The sequence below is a fragment of the Canis aureus genome, chromosome 19, assembly GCF_053574225.1.
Source record: "Canis aureus isolate CA01 chromosome 19, VMU_Caureus_v.1.0, whole genome shotgun sequence".
NCBI lineage: Eukaryota > Metazoa > Chordata > Mammalia > Carnivora > Canidae > Canis > Canis aureus.
The window spans coordinates 6,923,950-6,942,201 of record NC_135629.1 but is presented as its reverse complement, the minus strand read 5'-3'; the positions used below and the strand labels follow the sequence as shown (position 1 = coordinate 6,942,201).

Sequence of the window (18,252 nt, the reverse complement as noted above, 5' to 3'; positions counted from 1 at the left end):
CAAACTGGCAACTTCATCAGATGACTGGGCAGCATAAAGGCACATGAGGAAATGTGACACTTTACCCTTCTAAAAGTTACCAAGCCAGGGCTGCCCAAATTTAGAAAAGACTCTAACTTTTTAAAAAGTAATTGGGATAAAAATACAAGTTAAAAATCAGCTAGCTCAAAACAATATGTTAAAGCAATCAGCCCCACAGTAAAAGACCTCTGGGAACAATTTCATTTTTAACTCTTGCTACAAATCAGTTTTTCATTATTTTTTATTTAAGTCACTTTGTATTTAACACTTTTTAAGCCCAAGTTTTACTTCTCATCTCCAAACCTGTCACTTTCTTTATTTAGACAGTGACTGCTAATTCTAAAATGAACACACTCATTTACAAAGTACACCATTAACAAAAGTACCAAAATATACAATGCACAAATAAAATCTGGTTTAAGGATGATCATTCTGATGGCCATGTAATAATGAGGTAATAAGATGGCTGCATAGTCAAAGGGAAAGGAAGGGAAACAAAAAGCACCCAGATATTTTACCCTAATACCTGGACACACAGACTTAATTAACCTTGTACCACTAAATTATTTATTTATAATTTTTTTGAAATTGAAGCTCTATGCCCAATGTGGGGCTTAACGCACAACCCCAAGGTCAAGTGTTGCATGCTCTACCAACCAAGCCAGCCAGGCAACCCTATAGTCCACATAAAAAGCATGAATTTTAGTGGCAAATCTTGCATAATCAACAGGTAACTGAAAAGATAGCATTTTGCCTTCCTCAAGAATAAAGATATAAAATATAGGGACGCATCAGTGGCTCAGTGGTTGAGCATCTGCCTTTGGCTCAGGTCGTGATCCCCGGGTCATGGAATCAAGTCCTGCATCAGGCTCCCTGCAGGAAGCCTCCTTCTACCTCTGCCTATGTCTCTGCCTCTCTCTCTCATGAATAAATAAAATCTTTCAAAAAGAGACATGAAACAAAAAATAAATAAATCCACTATTCTGCAAACTGGCACAGGCAGACACTGGAATTTGTCCTGGAGATGGGAGGTATTCCTTTAGGTTTACAACTTGGCAGAACAATTTCAAGAAGTAACCATCTGAGTCAGTCAAATCTCCTATAATTCCTTCCAGAGTCAATGGCTCTCATATAATAAAGATTTCCTTAGTCTTCAGTGGTACTGCCAAAGGTATCCACCTTCCTTGCTTGAAGAGCTTTTAAGAATTATAAGGTGGGGGATCCCTGGGTGGCGCAGCGGTTTGGCGCCTGCCTTTGGACCAGGGCTCGATCCTAGAGACCCGGGATTGAATCCCATGTCGGGCTCCCGGTGCATGGAGTCTGCTTCTCCCTCTGCCTGTGTCTCTGCCTCTCTCTCTCTCTCTCTGTGTGTGTGACTGTCATAAATAAATTTAAAAATTTTAAAAATTTTAAAAAAAAGAATTATAAGGCGGCACCTGTAAAAATTGATAGTATTTTTTTTTCAGTATATTTTTTTTTTTTAATTTTTATTTAGTTATGATAGTCACAGAGAGAGAAAGAGAGGCAGAGACAGAGGCAGAGGGAGAAGCAGGCTCCATGCACTGGGAGCCCGATGTGGGATTCGATCCCGGGTCTCCAGGATCGCGCCCTGGGCCAAAGGCAGGCGCCAAACCGCTGCGCCACCCAGGGATCCCTTTTCAGTATATTTTAAACCAACTTTTCAAGAATAATTTTCTTAAAACAAGGATATGTGGGCAGTCCGGGTGGCCCAGGGGTTTAGCGCCACCTTCAGCCCAGGGTGTGGTCCTGGGGACCCAGGATCGAGTCCTGCTGCTTCTCCCTCTGCTTGTGTCTGTGCCTCTCTCTGTGTGTGTCTCTTATGAAAAAATAAACAAAATCTTAAAAAAAAAAAAAAGGACATGCGCACAAGTTTCCCCCGTAATTAGACCATTAATTCATTAAAGCTCTAAATTATACCCAACTACTTGGAAAACAAGGATTAAAAAAACAAAATGTGAAAATGTAACCTATGTAATTATATACCAAAGTATGAATGCCTTAAGGAAAAGAACTATGTGTATTTGCTACATCTTGTCATACTCCATCATCCAGTATAGTACATCTTACATAAAATTAGGTGTTCAAATATCTGAATAAAATACTAATGGAGAAAAGATATAATTACAATATTTATCCTAACCCTTTTTCATGATTACTAAATCACCATCTACCAAATAAAAATATTAATATATAATCGAAGGAATCAGATGCTTCTATATACTGCAACCAGGTACAGAACTGAGAGAAAAAAAAGAATAAGGAGCACTATTCATTCAACAATTTCTAAGAATCTACTTTCAACTATTAGCAGCTTTGAAGAATATAAAATTCAGAAAGACATTGCCCCTTGCCTTCCAGAAGTTTTTAATGTAGAAGAAAAGAACCATCATTTACCAAAGACTGACTATATGCTAGGCATTGTGCTAAGAACTTTCAGGGTAACAGGCACTCCTCTACAACAAAATGTGGCAGCCTTTTGGGAGGGGGGTGAGCTTGTTTTGTTTTGTTTTTTTAAGATTTCTTTGATAGCATGAGCAGGAGGGGCTGAGGGAGAGGGAATGTGAAGCAGACTCCTCTCTGAACTCAATTTCAGGATCCTGAGGATCACAACCTAAGCCAAAACCAACAGCAGATCACTCAAGCCACTGTGCTATCCAGGTGCCCCTTAAGAAAATTCTGAAATTGAAGTGTGGAAAGGTCACTTCTAGCTTGAGTGAAGAAAGAGGTGGACAGTCAAGGATGACTTCATTATAGTACTTGAACTAGAAGGGGTAACATTTTAACAGAGGATACAGAGGTAAAACAAAAGCCAAAGCATATCCAGGGAATAAGAGTACAGGAAAAGCTTGGAAACAAGTCTGATGAAGAATAGTGTAGTCTTTTACTTTTTTTTTTTTAATTAATTTATTTATTTATGATAGACATAAAGAGAGAGAGAGAGAGGCAGAGACACAGGAGGAGAGAGAGAAGCAGGCTCCATGCCAGGAGCCCGACGTGGGACTTGAACCCGGGACTCCAGGATCACACCCTGGGCCAAAAAGGCAGGTGCTAAACCGCTGAGCCACCCAGGGATCCCCTAGTCTTTTACTTTTTATACAACTTTTCTTTTTATTTTAAATCTTCATATTTAATGATTTGCAAACACTATATAAATAGCACTCCTCCCCATTCTCAATACCCTCTAAAACTCTTACTCTGCTTTTTTTTTTTCTATAGCACCTACATGTTTTTAAAATCCCGTCTTTGCTTTACCCTTCCCTATCTTCCCCCATCTAACCCCACCAAGTAACCTATGTTAACAATCTATTATTATTGGTATTTTCTTCATGCTTATAATCCTGTACAGATGTCATATGTACATAATACATACTCTTTTAATGACAATTTATATTTTCCAATTAGTTTCTTAAAAGATACACTAATCACAGTGGCATCTCGTGGCTCAGTCTGTTAAGCAGCCAACCCCTGATTTTTGGCTCAGGTCATGATCTCAGAGTCCTGGAATTGAGCGCCACGTGGGGCCCTGTACTCAGCAAGCAGTCTGCTGCTGATTCTCTCTCTCCCTCTACCCCTCCCACCCTGTGCTCACACATAAGTGCTCTAAAAAATATATAAATCTAAAAAAAAAATAAAAAAAAAACCCCTCACTATTTACATAATGCATGTTCATGGGGGGGAGGGTCTGAAAAATATGAAAAAATACAAAAAATAACAACCTATAGATGGCCCTTGCCAACATTTGTGGACATATGTATCCAATCTTTTCTTCCACTTAATAAATCTTTTCACACAGGATTAACTGAAATCATCTTTCACTGATTCACAGAAAACATTTTCGATTAAAGGATATAAGGTATTAAGAAGGTAACTGCACTAGGACGCCTGGTTGGCTCAGCAGTTAAACGTCTGTATTCGGCTCAGGGCAGGATCTCAGGGTCCTGGGAATTGTGAGTCCTCCATCAGGCTACCCACAGGGAGTCTGCTTCTCCCTCTGCCTACGTCTCTGCTTCTCTCTTGTGTCTCTCGTGAATAAATAAATAAAAATCTTTTAAAAAAGGTTTATTCTTTTCAAAAAAAGATGAGTCACTAGTTGTGTGATATCTATTTAAAGAACATTATGTACAAATACATTTATAAGGGTAAAAAAAAAAAGATGCAAATATAGCCAACTTTTAAGTCTCTTGTTTGCTCATTAGATTTAATTAGCAGTAAGAAAAAAGCCTAGCACCACTTCACATCCATTAGGATAGTTATCAAAATATGGAAAATAGCAAGTGTTGACAAGAATGTGAAAAAACGGGATCCCTGGGTGGCGCAGCGGTTTGGCGTGGCCCAGGGCACGATCCTAGAGACCCGGGATCATGGAGTCTGCTTCTCCCTCTGCCTGTGTCTCTGCCTCTCTCTCTCTCTCTCTCTCTCTCTGTGACTATCATATATAAATAAAAATTAAAAAAAAAAAGAATGTGAAAAAACTAGAACCCTCATGTATTATTGGTGGAAATGTAAAATGATGCAGTTGCTGTGGAAAATAGTTTGGCAGTTCCTCAAAGAGTTAAAACCAATTTATTATATGATACACCAATTCTACGCCAAGGCATACACTCAAGAATTGAATGTAGAGACTCAAAAAGATACTTGTAAACCAATATTCATAGAATTATTCACAACAGCCAAAGGTAGAAGCAACCCAAAAATCCATCAGATGAATGGATAAACAAAATATTTTACACACACTCACACCCACAGGAATATTATTCATTCATAAAAAGGAATTAAGTTTTGATATATGTTACAAAATGGATGGACCTTGGAAACACATTAAGTAAAATAAGCCCGATGCAATATCACAAATTCTGTATGATTTTCCCTTATGTGAGGTACTTGGAATAGGCAAATTCATAGAGAGAAAGTAGAATTTACCAGAAATAAATGAGAAGGATTGGAGTTCCATTCAAGGGGTACAGGATTCTGCCTGGGATGATGAAAATATTGCGGAAATAGAGTGGTGATGGTTGCACAATGCCGTGAATGTACTTACTGCCAATGAACAGTATACTCAAATATTGTTAAAATGGTAAATTTTATGTATAGTTTACCTGCCCACACTCCCCCCAAAAAGCCTAAGGGGCCCATTTCATATGGTCAGCTAAATACGAATCATGAAGGTCATGATCTCTACTCTCACGATTCAGAATTCACAATTGCACTCTAATTCCAGTCCAGACTAACTTGAAGGAAGGTAGAATATCACATATCCCCTCACATTCTCTCTGGTTAAAATTCTCTTCCATGTATAAAGCCTATGAATGCAGAAGGAAATAGCCAGCATGACAAGAGTGCTTGAGCCAATGAAGCAGGGAGCTGTTAAAGAAGGCAAAAGTCCTCAAGGAGCTAGCAGTGAGAACCCAGAGCAGTCTACAAATAATGCCCTATAGAAGGGGAAGCTAAGGGCAGCCCCGGTGGCGCAGCAGTTTAGCGCCACCTGCAGCCCGGGGTGTGATCCTGGAGACCCAGGATCGAGTCCCGCATCGGGCTCCCTGCATGGAGCCTGCTTCTCCCTCTGCCTGTGTCTCTGCCTCTCTCTTTGCTCTCTCTGAATGAATGAATAAATAAATCTTAAAAAAAAAAAAAAAAAAAGAAGGGGAAGCTAAGCAAGATAACTTGTTCAAAAGATATCCTAAGTTACAAAGTTCTTCTAAGTTGGGGTATCCCTGGGTAGCTCAGCAGTTTAACACCTGCCTTCGGCCCAGGGCATGAGTCTGGGGTCCCGGGATCGGGTCCCGCATCGGGCTCCCTGCATGGACCCTGCTTCTCCCTCTGCCTGTGTCTCTGCCTCTGTGTGTGTCTATCATGAATAAATAAATAAAATCTTTAAAAAACACACACAACAAAGTGCTAAGTTAGTAAGCATATCCTCTTAATAGTAAGCATCTGTGTATTTGTGATGAACAGTAGGAAGGAACTAAGTCCACAGGTGATTAACCTCTGAATCTCCACTCATTCAGTTAGTTAATAATTGTTATATAATCAAGACAAAGTTTTAAGAATTGGAGATTTATAAACAAGAATAAGATATGCCCTACTTTTAAGGAACTAGCCAGAATTGTAGGGTACCTACACAAAAAATTAAATTCAATAAATACTCTTTAGCATCTTACATTCAACAGCTTGGCTGCAATCAGGTGTAAGCCATTATGCTAAACTCTTGGTAGTCAAAAGTGACTAAGATACAATCTTCTAGGAAAAGGAGTAAACAAATACTTTAATAGGCATCACAATATATACATATAAAATCTATAGTGCATAATACCAAAAAAGAAAACATTTAAGTTTAAATAAAAGGTCTTATAAAACTTAGTCTTAATACTAAGTGTTGGAATATAGACTCAACACTTTCACTGACGCACACAAGCCTGGTCCCTCAGCCTCTCAAAGGGAAAGTATTTTACAAATATCAATAAATAGGAAGGAACTGCATATGGAGTAGAAAGCATTAATTTCAGTTTACAATCAACAGGATGGTAAACTCACAAATGATTACATGATAAAGGCTATACGAAAAATAAATGCAAAGTGAAGCTTTAAGGTGGGGCTCGAGGGAGGAAACAAAATAATGAGAAAAGGAGAAAAAGATCAGATGATATTTAGAAGATAGTGTTCAAAACAGCTCTTAAAAGAGGAACAGATAAAAGTAAGGAAATTGTGTCAATTTCTCCTCATTAGATAAGGTCTTTGAAGGCAGGAACTTGCTTCGTTCACCCTGTACCAAGCATACTAGCCTGAACCTACTTGCCATCTAAGACTTTACTGAAAGATACACAGCTAGTGTCTTTAAGTAACCTGCTCACGGGACACCTGGGTGGCTCAGTGGTTGAGGATTTGTCGTTGGCTCAGGGCGTGATCTGGAGTTCTGGAATCGAGTCCCACATCGGGCTCCCTGCATGCAGTCTGCTTCTCCCTCTGCCTGTGTCTCTGCCTCTCTCTCTCTCTCTCTGTGTCTCTCATGAATAAATAAAATCTTAAAAAAAAAAAAAAGAAAGAAATGAGAAATAAAAACTCATAATTTTACAGACATATTAACATAGTTAAATGTTAACTAGCCTGACTCTTCCATCAGCAATGTACACGGATGGAAAAAACTAAACTGTCCAAATGTGTTGCCTAGTAGCTTCAAAGAAATCAGACTATTTTTGCTTTCTTTTTTTTTTTTTCTACTTTTGCTTTCTGTAGCAGGATGGAAGAAAATAGAAGACCTTGATTCCAACAGTAAAAATGTACTTATGCTTGTTACTATATGACAATAAATGGAATCCAACAGGTAGAAAGAAGAGGAACAGATAAAAGTGAGGCAAGTCCACCAGTAAAGTCTACAAGGTCTCACCAGCATTTAAACACACTGGGTCCCTTAAAACATTGATTATTGTTGCCTACTGCTTCCCATTCATTAACCAAAAATGCCAACAATTTCAAAATCACAAGGATTTTCAAATTCGAAACTAGCTTTAGGATTGTTAATCCTCACCCCTTAAGATCCCTTAGAATCTGATCTAAAAATAAAACTATGTGTCAAGTGTTCCTCAAGAAAAACTATGTACACTGATTGGAATGTGAAGCAATTAACACACTTTGTGAGTGATTTGCCAAAGAGACTTCAGATAGCCTGGGCCAAAACCAATAACAAAGAAACAACACCCACTTGACATTTTCCTCCGTTAAACTGAGATTTTATTTTTTTTTTAATTTTTTTTAAATTTTTATTTATTTATGATAGTCACAGAGAGAGAGAGAGGGGCAGAGACACAGGCAGAGGGAGAAGCAGGCTCCATGCACCGGGAGCCTGATGTGGGATTCGATCCCGGGTCTCCAGGATCGCGCCCTGGGCCAAAGGCAGGCGCCAAACCGCTGCGCCACCCAGGGATCCCTAAACTGAGATTTTAGAAGCAATTTTAGAAAAAAGGCTAAAAGATCTGTAGCTACCCACTAAAATCATTGAAAGCTACACAAGTATTCTGGGAGAAATGGAGGGATGAAATGATTCAACCACTGAAAAATAAAAGATGAAAATCTTAATATGAAAGTAAGGTATTTTTATTCCACCTTTTAAGGCAAGGATAAAATACCCAGCCATTACCATAATGAGAGATGACAGGCAAGGTAGTTAAGCCCTACACCAGAAATACCAACTAAAGTGTAACACAAACATCTAGTATTGGGACACCTGGGTGGCTCAGTGGTTGAGCATCTGCCTTTGGCTCCCAGGTCCTGGGATCCAGTCCCACATCAGGTTCCCTGCAGGTCTTTACCTATGTCTCTGTCTCTGTGTCTCTTATGAATAAATAAATAAAATCTTTAAAAAAAAAAAAAAAATCCAGCGTTACATTTAGCACCTAATCAGTTTAGCAAATAGGAATTCTTAACCGTCCATACACATAAACACATACACACAAAGTATGACAACTTCAAACTCTATATAACTTTATCCTAAATAAACCTACTGTTCCTTAGTTTTCCAATTAATTTAGTCAAAGTGAACAATTTTCCAACTATAGTTTTAAAGAAATGACTTCCATGACCTATACAATTTGAAAAATAAAAAACCTTTGCAAGCTTGATTTTGTGGTTTCATAAACCCCCTACTGTCACACAGTCCACTGCCTTTCAAAAGCAATATTTAAAATTCTCTTCTGCAAGTCAACATTAAGGCATGCTGTTTGGCTAACAAGCTCCTCCCAAGACCAGGATTATTATGTATGGCCTATTATGTTCCTAACATGCAAACAAAAGCCCTCCCTCATGTAACATTTTTCTATTTTTAGGCAGGTTACTAACAGTTTTATCTGAAATTAAAATATACTATAATCTACTACTAACAAAATACCTGAAATAGTAATTTAGAGTTATTAACTGTATTTTCCATTTAATAAGTAACCTAGTACTTCTGGAAAAGTCAAATTTAACTTCCAAGAAGTTGATGTTTAATGTTCTGAGCAAACCATCTACTTTGGATTTCACAAATGGCATGTTTTAAACTAAACACAACTAGTTTCAGAGCAGTTGTAATACAATACGTGATGTTCCATTCTCCATTTCATCTTTTAGATACTTTTCATCATAAATAACCAGCTTAGTCTGTTTTCCTGTTTTCTTCTGCTAAACCAAATCCCACAAAATATATTCAAATGTATTTCACTCAAGCCTACTTTGAAAGCTTACACTTTTCAACTACTGACAAAAGTTTTAACAAGGCTAAGCAACCCCATTACAATTTTTAATCACAAACACCACATACCTAAAAGATAAGCTTTTCCAGCAGAAACACTAACAGGTTTATTTTCCCAAGTATCCAGTGTTCAATTGGGTCAAATGTTTCTGTTGCATTTTAAACAGCACAGCCCATGAAGTGATAAGGATGAAGACAAGCCAAAAGTATTTTAGCGTTCTTCAGTGGCATATAATCATCACAACCCAAGAAAAACTCAGGAACTGCTAACTGAAGTCTGTTAAGACCAAAATAAATGCACTTTAGCATATGCATTAATCACAACAATACAACGATTTGGGGTAAATTATGCTTATAGAGCTAATGACTTTATAACAAAATTGCAAACCACGGAATCATTGCAAAGCAAGTTTACTATATACAACATACTTAATAAATTAAAAATACTTTCAACTGTTTCACATAATCTCCCAATTCCTACATGACTGGGGAGTGTGGTTTTTATTGCCAACGGCCATTTAAAATACAGTATTAGCAGCGTGCACTACATGCATAAAGTCAACATTTTGGTGAGCAAGTAAAACCTTAGAAAAATCTTTTACTAGAACACCTAAGAATATGAAGATCAGTTGATTCACCGCTGTGTAAGCGCAAAACATCTGACATAAAGCGCTTATCAAAAATGTTCTTAAATGAGTTTAACAAAGTAAATCTTTTCAATTTCTACCAGCTTCAACATCAAGACAAGAGGAAAATGAGTCATCACCATGAAAAAATTAGAATATTCATTTAAAATAATCCAAATTAAATCAACTAGTTCACTCTCTCCAACAAAGACCCTTTACAACCTTTCTTTTAGACCTTCCTCCCTCACCGCTTCCTTCCTGAGCCCTAGATGACTTGCTGCGCCCCAAAGTCATCCCAACTCTTGCGTGTCTGTGCCTCTGTACCAGCGGCTCCCTCAGCTTAGACTGCGCTCCCCGCCTCCTCACCTGGTAAGCATTTACTCATCAGTCAGTCCAAAACTGGCCGCAAAAGTTCCCTCCAGTGTTCAGGCTTCCTCGACTCCCCCAGGCAAAACTAGCAGTTCCAAACTCCCACTACGCTCGGTAAGTCCATCCTTATCACAGTGCATTGTTTTCACGCCTTGGGAAAGAAAGACGAGCAGGTTCCCTCCACTCAGCCCACAGAGGACGAGGCAAGCAGAAATACTCCATGAACGTGAGCTGAATTCGTCCCTTGGATTAGACCCTCTAGAACCCGGTCACATCCCAAGCAGACAGAGGGGCTTCTAACACGCTTCCCACCGGAGAAATGAATACCAGAGGGCACACCCAGGGCCCTGGAAGGAGAACAATGAATGAACACAGCCGCCTCTCCGCTCCTGATGTCCAAACTCTTTCTGGGCATCGACTAGCTCTGCAAAACCTCTGCAGCTGCAGAACCGAAGCGCCCTGGCGGATCTCACTTTACACAAAAGACAGCGCTGGATCTTCGTTCCAAAGCATCCCAGGGCCAAACCTCAAGATACGCATTCCAAACCTTTCATCAGTGACCCACAGAGTCCCCAAACCCAGGGCAAAGCCCCCTATGCCTTTGTTGGTGGGGCACTGACCCACCTCCTCCTCTCGTCCCCGATTCTTCTCGTCCCCCCTGCAAGGGTGTCACTTGAGGGACGGCCTCGGACCAGATGCGCGACCGCGACCCCCTCCGCGCCCAGAAGAAAAAGGAATTAGTCCCTCCGAATGACAACACCTATAACAGGGCAATTCTGGGGCGGACTTCTCCCATGGCCAAAATAGAAGGAATGTGCACCGAGTACAGGGTGGCGCTAGCACGTCTCCCCGAAACACAAGGAAATTGGAGTGGGGATGTGGAAAGTCGGCTCGCCGGCCATGACACCGGGCCCCAGGGCGCCCGCCCGCCCAGCGCCACCCGGGGTGACAGCGGCCTGGCCCGGCGCTCCCCCGGCAGCCGCGGGGAAGCTCCATCAGCGCGGCCCAGGCCTGGACGCCGCGGAACTCTGCCCCCTCGGCCCCGCCGCCTGGCTCCCCCGGCACCCAGGGCCCGGCCCTGCCGCCCACCTGAAGGAGCCGAGCCGCCTCCGTGTCCCGTCGTCCGGCGGCGGCGTCTGGTCCGCTCCTCCTCCCCGCGGCGGGTGAGGGAGCGGGAGGCGGTCACATTCGGCGCGTCCCCAGCCCAGGGGACGGGGCCCCGGGCAGTCCCCGCATCGTCGCACTCGCGCTCCGCGCCTCGGGGCACACGCCCCAAAGCCGGGCCAGCTGGCCCTCTTCCGGGCCCAAGGAGAGCGGCAGGAGAGCCTTCCCGTCTCACGCTCGCCCTCGTCTCACTCCCGCCATCTAAGATGGCGGCCCCAACGCCCGCGACGAAGAGCCTCTCGGGCGGCCCCGGCAAAGAAGCCCTGCATTCGGCGCTCCTCCTCCCGACCTGCGGCGCCACCGGCTTTCTGCTTCTGCGCGAGCCGGCCTGGCCGCGGACGGCACACTTGGCTCGGGCATCTATCACTCTAGCCTGAACGCGGGCCCCGCCTCCCGGGGGGCGTGGCCTCGCGCTGTCGCCCGTCGCCATTTCGGGGCCGTGGAGGCGGTGGGAGCGGTGGTGGCCGGCGCCCGGGAGAGGGGGTAGGAGGCCGGGAAGGGCCGGGGTTTGGACTCCCCGGAGGGCGAGAGGCGTCGTGGCGAGAGGAACGTCTCTCCTTTTTTTTTTTTTTTTTTTTTTTTTTTAAGTTTCTTTATATAAGTAAGTAATCCCGACAGCCTGCGTGGGAGGCGAACGCGAGTCTCCGCGATCCGGAGTCCCATGCTCGGAGCCCGCCAGGCATCCCGACCAGAGGAGTTGTCTGAGCCTCAGTTTCTAGCAACTTCGCTTTTCTAAGATGCTAATTTTAGAGACCTGTGTACCCATGGCACACGCAGGCATGTGCTAAGATGTGTGTTGCCCTATTGTTTGCATTAGACACGACACTGGAAAAGATGTGAGTTAATTGAGTGGAATAACTAAGCAGCGCTACATCCGCAGCGCGGGGGGCAGGGGCGGGGGATGGGGCGGGGCGCCCCCCCCCACCCCCCCCCCGGGCTCAGGTCGGGATCCCGGAGTCCCGGAATGGAGCCTCGCCTGGGGCGCCCTGCGCCGCCGGGAGTCTACTCTCCCCCCAGCTTGTGCTCTCTCTCAAATGGATCTCTGAAAAATGAAAGAAAGGAAGGAGCAGGATCTATGCACGGATTTTTTTTTTTTAATCCAAAACATTACTTTTTTTTTTTTTTTTTGTGAGTAGAACGTTTTGTATGCTACGTTCTTACTCGTTCCAACACAGGCACACGAAACTACCCAATGCCGTGTGCAACGTTCATTTGTTTAAATGTTCTATGAGAGCCTGTTGTATACCACACATTGTTCTGGGTATTGGGAAAGCCACAATCAGAAGCCCTACCTTCTAGTTTATAACAGAGACCGAAAGTAAAAATAATAAATTCAAATAGTAATAACGTGCAGTGTATAGAAAAATGAAGGTGAAGCGATGTGAGATAAAGACAACTCCGTGAGGACCGACAGGAGAATAAATACAGAGGAAAGAGCAGAGGGCATTGAATATAGAAGGTCCATGAGAGTGGTTGGTTGGTTGTTTTTTTTTGTTTTTTAAGAGTAATATGTCTACCTCACAGGATTAAGTGAAATAAAGTTTGGAAAGCACTGAGCCCAGAGCCAGGGGGATGAGACCTTGAGTACCTGGAGTCTGATTGCCTGGTTTCGAATTTGGACTGCTGCTTCCCCCATCTGTGACTCAGATAGATTTAAACCTCGGTTCCTGGGGCGCCTGCGGCACTCAGTGGTTGACCCTCTGCCTTTGGCTCAGGACATGATCCTGGAGTCCTGGGATCGAGTCCTGCATCCGGCTCCCTGCGTGAAGCCTGCTTCTCCCTCTGCCTGTGTCTCTGCCTCTCTCTCTGTGTGTCTCTCATGAATGAATAAATAGAATCTTTTAAAAATTTTTAGAAAAATAAACCTTGGTTCTTCAGTTTTCACATCTGTAAAGAAAGTATAATAGTATCCACCTCTTAAGAGTTACAAGGATTTTGTGAGTTTAAGATATAAGGCATTTGGAACAGTGCCTGGCTTATATTAAACATAGAAGTGTTAGCTGTAATTATTATAGCTATCTCTTCTCATAATATTACTATGTAGAGTAGAGCAGCAAAACCACACACACTTGCTGACCCCTGGGGCCATTTTTTCCTTCAGTAGCCCCCAGCTGGTGTTTGCCCAGCACTTCACAGCTGAGAAAGCTTAGGGAGCCTGTGCTTCACTCACACCTCTCAGCTGACAAGAGTAGCTATTTCAATTTTTTCAAAAATAGTTTGTCAAGGCAAAACACAAACATAACCATTTTAAAGTGAACAAATCAGTAGCATTTAATCGCTTCCAATTACAAAATATTTCCATCACTCTGAAGTAAAACCGACTACCCATTAAGCAGTTTCTTCCCATCCCATTCCCACCCAGTCCCTGAGAACCATGAAGATGCATTCTATAACTGAGGATTTATCTTTTCTGGATATTTGATATAAATGGAATCATACAAGATATGACCATTTGTGTCTAGTTCTTTTTACTTAGGTCTTCAAGGTTCATCCATGTGGCAGCATGTATCAGTACTTCATTTTTATGACTAAATAATATTCCACCATAAGTATATACCACAATTGGTTGATGGGCATTTGGGCTGTTTCCATCTTTAGACTATTGTGAATAATAGTATTGCTGAGAGCGTGCATATACATAGACTGTTGGAGTACCCATTTTCTTTCAGGCATATACCTAAGAGTAGAATTGCAGGCATCATCTTGCACCCCACTGGCTTTTATGTCTTCTAAAAACCTCTGGTTTGGTGGTAGGAAAGATCAAAAGAGCTAGATTTTTAGAAAAGAAAGAGGAAATAGTTTGAAGGAAGAATGGTCATGCCGTGATCTCAAACAGAAGAGGAAAGAACAGGAGTCATTGGTTGGGGGAGGCTAATATGGAAACTTACCTGGGTGTTGGAATGTTCTACTTAATTTAGGAGGTGGTTACCTGGGTGTGTATATGTGTGTGTGTGTGTGTGTGTGTGTGTGTGTGTGTAGAAATTGATATGTGTTCTTTCTATACATTTGTTACACCTCAATAAAAAATTCTTTGTAAAGATGCATTTAAAAAATAAACAAAAACAGCAACAACAAAAGATGTATAATAAGTCTTTAAACCTGACAAAAAAAAGATTAATTTTTCAGGTGAAGAAAAAAAAAAGTGATAGCTACCATTTATGGAGGCTTTTCATTTATCAGGCATTTTATACAATTGCCAGTAAACATTACTACCTGAAATGTCTGATCTTCAAATGAGGAACCCTTCTGAGAGAGTAATTAATCCAAGGACAAAGCTGGGAAGTGATGGAGAAGGGATTTGGACTTGTTCGTTGGTTCATTCATTCATCATTCAGTTGATAAAGATTTCTGTTGTGCCTAACATGTGCCAGGTCCTGTATTAGCCCTGGACCTATGGCAGTGAATAATCCAAGGTCTTTGCCCTCAATGACTTGAAGGTCTAGAGGGAGAGGACATGTGGCAAACTGATAAACTGACTTAAGAACTAGGATCAGAGCAGCCCTGGTGGCTCAGCGGTTTAGCGCCACCTTCAGCCCAGGACCTGATCCTGGAGACCCGGGATTGAGTCCCATGTCGGCCTCCCTGCATGGAGCCTGCTTCTCCCTCCGCCTGTGTCTCTGCCTCTCTCTGTGTCTATCATAAATAAATAAATAAATAAATAAATAAATAAATAAATAAATAAATAAATAAATAATAAAAAAAACAGGAAATGATTAGAGAATGATAGAATAGGAAAAGGGTGTGCTTTTAGGCTCAGCAGCCATGGAAGGCCTCTCTTAGGGAGTAAGACTTAAGCTAGGCAATAAAGGATGAGAAAACCAGAGGAAGAGCACGTGAAAGACCATCAAGTGGGAAAGGAGTGTGGGCCAGTGTGGTCAGAGCACAGAGAATGAGGGAGGGCGAGGTGGGAAGAGGACAAAGGACAGAGTCATACCCAGTCTGACTCCCACAACTTCCATGTCTTTCCATGCCACCCTGCCTCTCCAGTGAGTTTAATTTTAGTTACAGAGGAGTTTGAAGTGTGGGCCTGACCTGGGCTGGGTGCTTGGAGAGACAGAGCCTTGTAAACAAACAGTTACCCCACCTGGTGATCCAAATGTGCTCTAAGGGCAAGCTGACCGGAGTTATGTGGTACCACACCAGAGAAGGGAGGGAGTGACTGGTCTGTCAGAGGCCTCCCCAGAGGCAACACTTCAGCTAAGTCTTAAAGGAAGAGTCAGAATTTTCCAGACTGAGAAAGGTGGGAAGGAGGTGGGAACAACATGGGCAAAGGCATCGAGATGTGACTTTGCAGAAAAGTTGGGAAACAGCAAGCAGTTCTCAGTTGGAGGCAGAAGAGAATGGTAAAGGGGAGGTTTGGAGGGGTAAAAGACGCCTCCCGTAGGGTCAGTCTCTCTTAAGCCATAATGAGGCAGTCCTTAATGGAGGTGGGGAAGTGATTAAGGGGCTAGCTAGTGGGGTGTCAACCAGAATACATGTTGTGTCATATACAGGAAAGACTAGTGCAGTCATCTTGGAAACTAAGTCAAAATTAATACCTGGGCTCTCTCAAAAATTACTTAAGGCTTACACACTGGAACAATCTCTATGGAAGTCAAGTTCGTAATATCAAAATTATAAATGTGTATACTTTTTGTCAAAGAAAGTCTCCTGGGAATGTATCCTCCAGATACACTTGTGTGTGAGATGATGTATGTACAAGGTTATTCCTTGCTGCATTGCTTGCAATCTAAACAAAGAAATGTCATGCAGTTAGGTGAAAGATGAACTCTCTTACTGTACTCTGAACTCTTCTGAACTCTCTCTGTACTGATACAGAAAGATAGCCAAGAAATACTGTTGAAGGAAAAAAGAAAACCAACCAAGGGACAAAACAGTGTGAACAGTATGCTACTTTTTGGGAAAAGGAAGAAAAACATTTGCTTAAATTAAGTCTGAAGGACACACAAAATGTTACTAATGGTGATCACAGGAAAAGGGGAAGGTGGAAGCTGGGCATATGGAGTATAGGAGGGGAAAATAGTTTGCATTGCCTTACCTTTTATAATTTTTATTTACTTTTTTCTTTTCTGTTTCTTTTGTTTTCTTTCCTTTTTAATTTTTAAACATTTTTATATCTTATTTGTATTCATTTAGCTTTTTTCTTTTTTCCTTTTCCTAAACATTTAATAATTTTTAGTTGCAGAACCATGTGAAGGCCTTACCCACTCAAAGATTTAATTTATTTTTATTTTTTTTAAAAGATTTTATTTATTCAGGAGAGATACCAAGAGAGAGGTAGAGACACAGGCAGAGGGAGAAACAGGCACCCTGCAGGGAGCCAGATTCAGGACTCAATCCCAGGACCCTGGGATCATGACCTGAACCAAAGGCAGACACTCAACCACTGAGCTACCTGGCCATCCCCAAAAATTTAATTAAAACAAAACAAAAACAAGCCTGGAGGAGGAATGAAATGGTCCACACTGGAAATGGAGGTTGAGACAAACCATGAGAGACTCCTAACTCTAGGAAACAAAGGGTTGCAGAAGTGGAAGGGGGGATAGGGTAACCAAGTGACAGGCAACCAAGGAGGGCAAGTGATGACATGAGCACTGGGTTGGCAAATTGAATTTAAATGAAATAAATAAATAAGAGAATGGGGAATAGGGGCACCCGGGTGGCTCAGTGGTTGAGCGTCTGCCTTTGGCACCAGTCGTGATCCTGGAGTCTTGGGATCAAGTCCCGCATCAGGCTCCCCACAGGGAGCTTGCTTTTCCCTCTGCCTGTGTCTCTGCCTCTCTCTCTCTCTCTCTCTCTCTCTCTGTCTGTGTCTCTCATGAATAAATAAATAAAATCTTAAAAAAAAGAGAGAGAGAGAGACAGACAGACAGACTGGGGAAATAAGAGACAGAAAGGAGGGGTGCCTGGGTGGCTCAGTCAGTTAAGCATCTGCCTTTGGTTTCGGTTGTAATCCCAAGGTCCTAGCATCCATCCCGGCGTGGGGCTCCCTACTCAGTGGGGAGCCTGCTTCTCCCCCTGCTGTGCTCAATCACTCTGTCAAGTAAATTAAAAAAAAAAAAAAAGACAGAAGGAGAGGAGGCTCAACATTCTGTCCCACAGCCCTCCCACCTTCTCCATCCTTCACACTCCACATATACTTACCTACCCCAGTCCCCAACTCAGTGTGACCTTCACCAGGACACTAGCCACCCAGGACTCTAAGGGCTAGGCCTCAGGCAATGGCCTCCGGTACCTGGACCACCTCTTCCCACTGTCCAGAACCACATCCCTTTCCTAGGCCAGCTCCTCAGCTACAGAGCCCCGAAATAAAAGGCGCCCTGCCCCTGCCTAGGCAGCCTCACATGCAGCAACTGAGGTGGTCCACCTGCCTTGGGGCATGCCCAGTGCACAGCCCTTCCCACCACTTCCTTGGCTAACCTCTGCCGGCCTTCTCCTGGTGTCAGACTGCACACCTCAGGGCTGACCACCCACCCCCAACAGGAGCCCCTGTTTTCTGCCTTCCTTCCATCAGATTCCCACTGTAGAGTTGCTGAGAACACACACTTTTTCCTTGATAAACCCAACCCTTCATCTCTCCCCTGCACAGAGGGGTGGGCCGGGGCTCTGAAGTCAGGCAAGTAGGAGATCATATCCCAGCCCTGCCCTCATGGGGTGGGTTCTTGGCCTCTTCCTCAGGTGGTGCAGGAGTAGGAAGACTCGCCATAAGAGCTTATTGGAAGGAAATGAAACAGGAAAGTACAGGCCCTGGCACGCGGTAGGTGCTCAGGGAGGGAGCACTCCTTCTCCTCCTTTCCCTCTCCCGTGCCTCTCCCTGACTTCCTACTTTCT

The 18,252-nt window shown here is 42.8% G+C and overlaps 2 protein-coding genes across 4 annotated transcripts in view; one reads left to right on the top strand and one right to left on the bottom strand.

The window, feature by feature from the left end:
- The window catches only part of RAF1 (Raf-1 proto-oncogene, serine/threonine kinase), a 79,764-nt gene extending 68,054 nt beyond the window's left edge, over nucleotides 1–11,710 (bottom strand). Inside the window, exon 1 of one of the 3 annotated variants that reach the window (XM_077857765.1) lies at nucleotides 11,347–11,710. The gene's annotated coding sequence lies outside the window, so the exon portion shown is untranslated. Of the gene's footprint in view, nucleotides 1–9,331; nucleotides 9,519–11,346 lie in introns of those variants that run through there. The other 2 variants (XM_077857767.1, XM_077857766.1) reach the window with 2 other exon arrangements.
- Nucleotides 10,222–15,011, top strand: LOC144289548 (uncharacterized). Its single transcript, XM_077857772.1, has 2 exons — nucleotides 10,222–12,257; nucleotides 12,946–15,011. Exon 1 carries the CDS (start codon nucleotides 10,953–10,955, stop codon nucleotides 11,796–11,798), a length of 846 nt encoding a protein of 281 aa, XP_077713898.1. The 5' UTR covers nucleotides 10,222–10,952; the 3' UTR covers nucleotides 11,799–12,257; nucleotides 12,946–15,011.
- The last annotated feature ends 3,241 nt before the right edge of the window (nucleotides 15,012–18,252 follow it).

What these genes read in the sequence shown, in the direction of transcription:
- LOC144289548 (XM_077857772.1), top strand. Translation starts at nt 10,953, where the DNA reads ATGCGCGACCGCGACCCCCTCCGCGCCCAGAAGAAAAAGGAATTAGTC.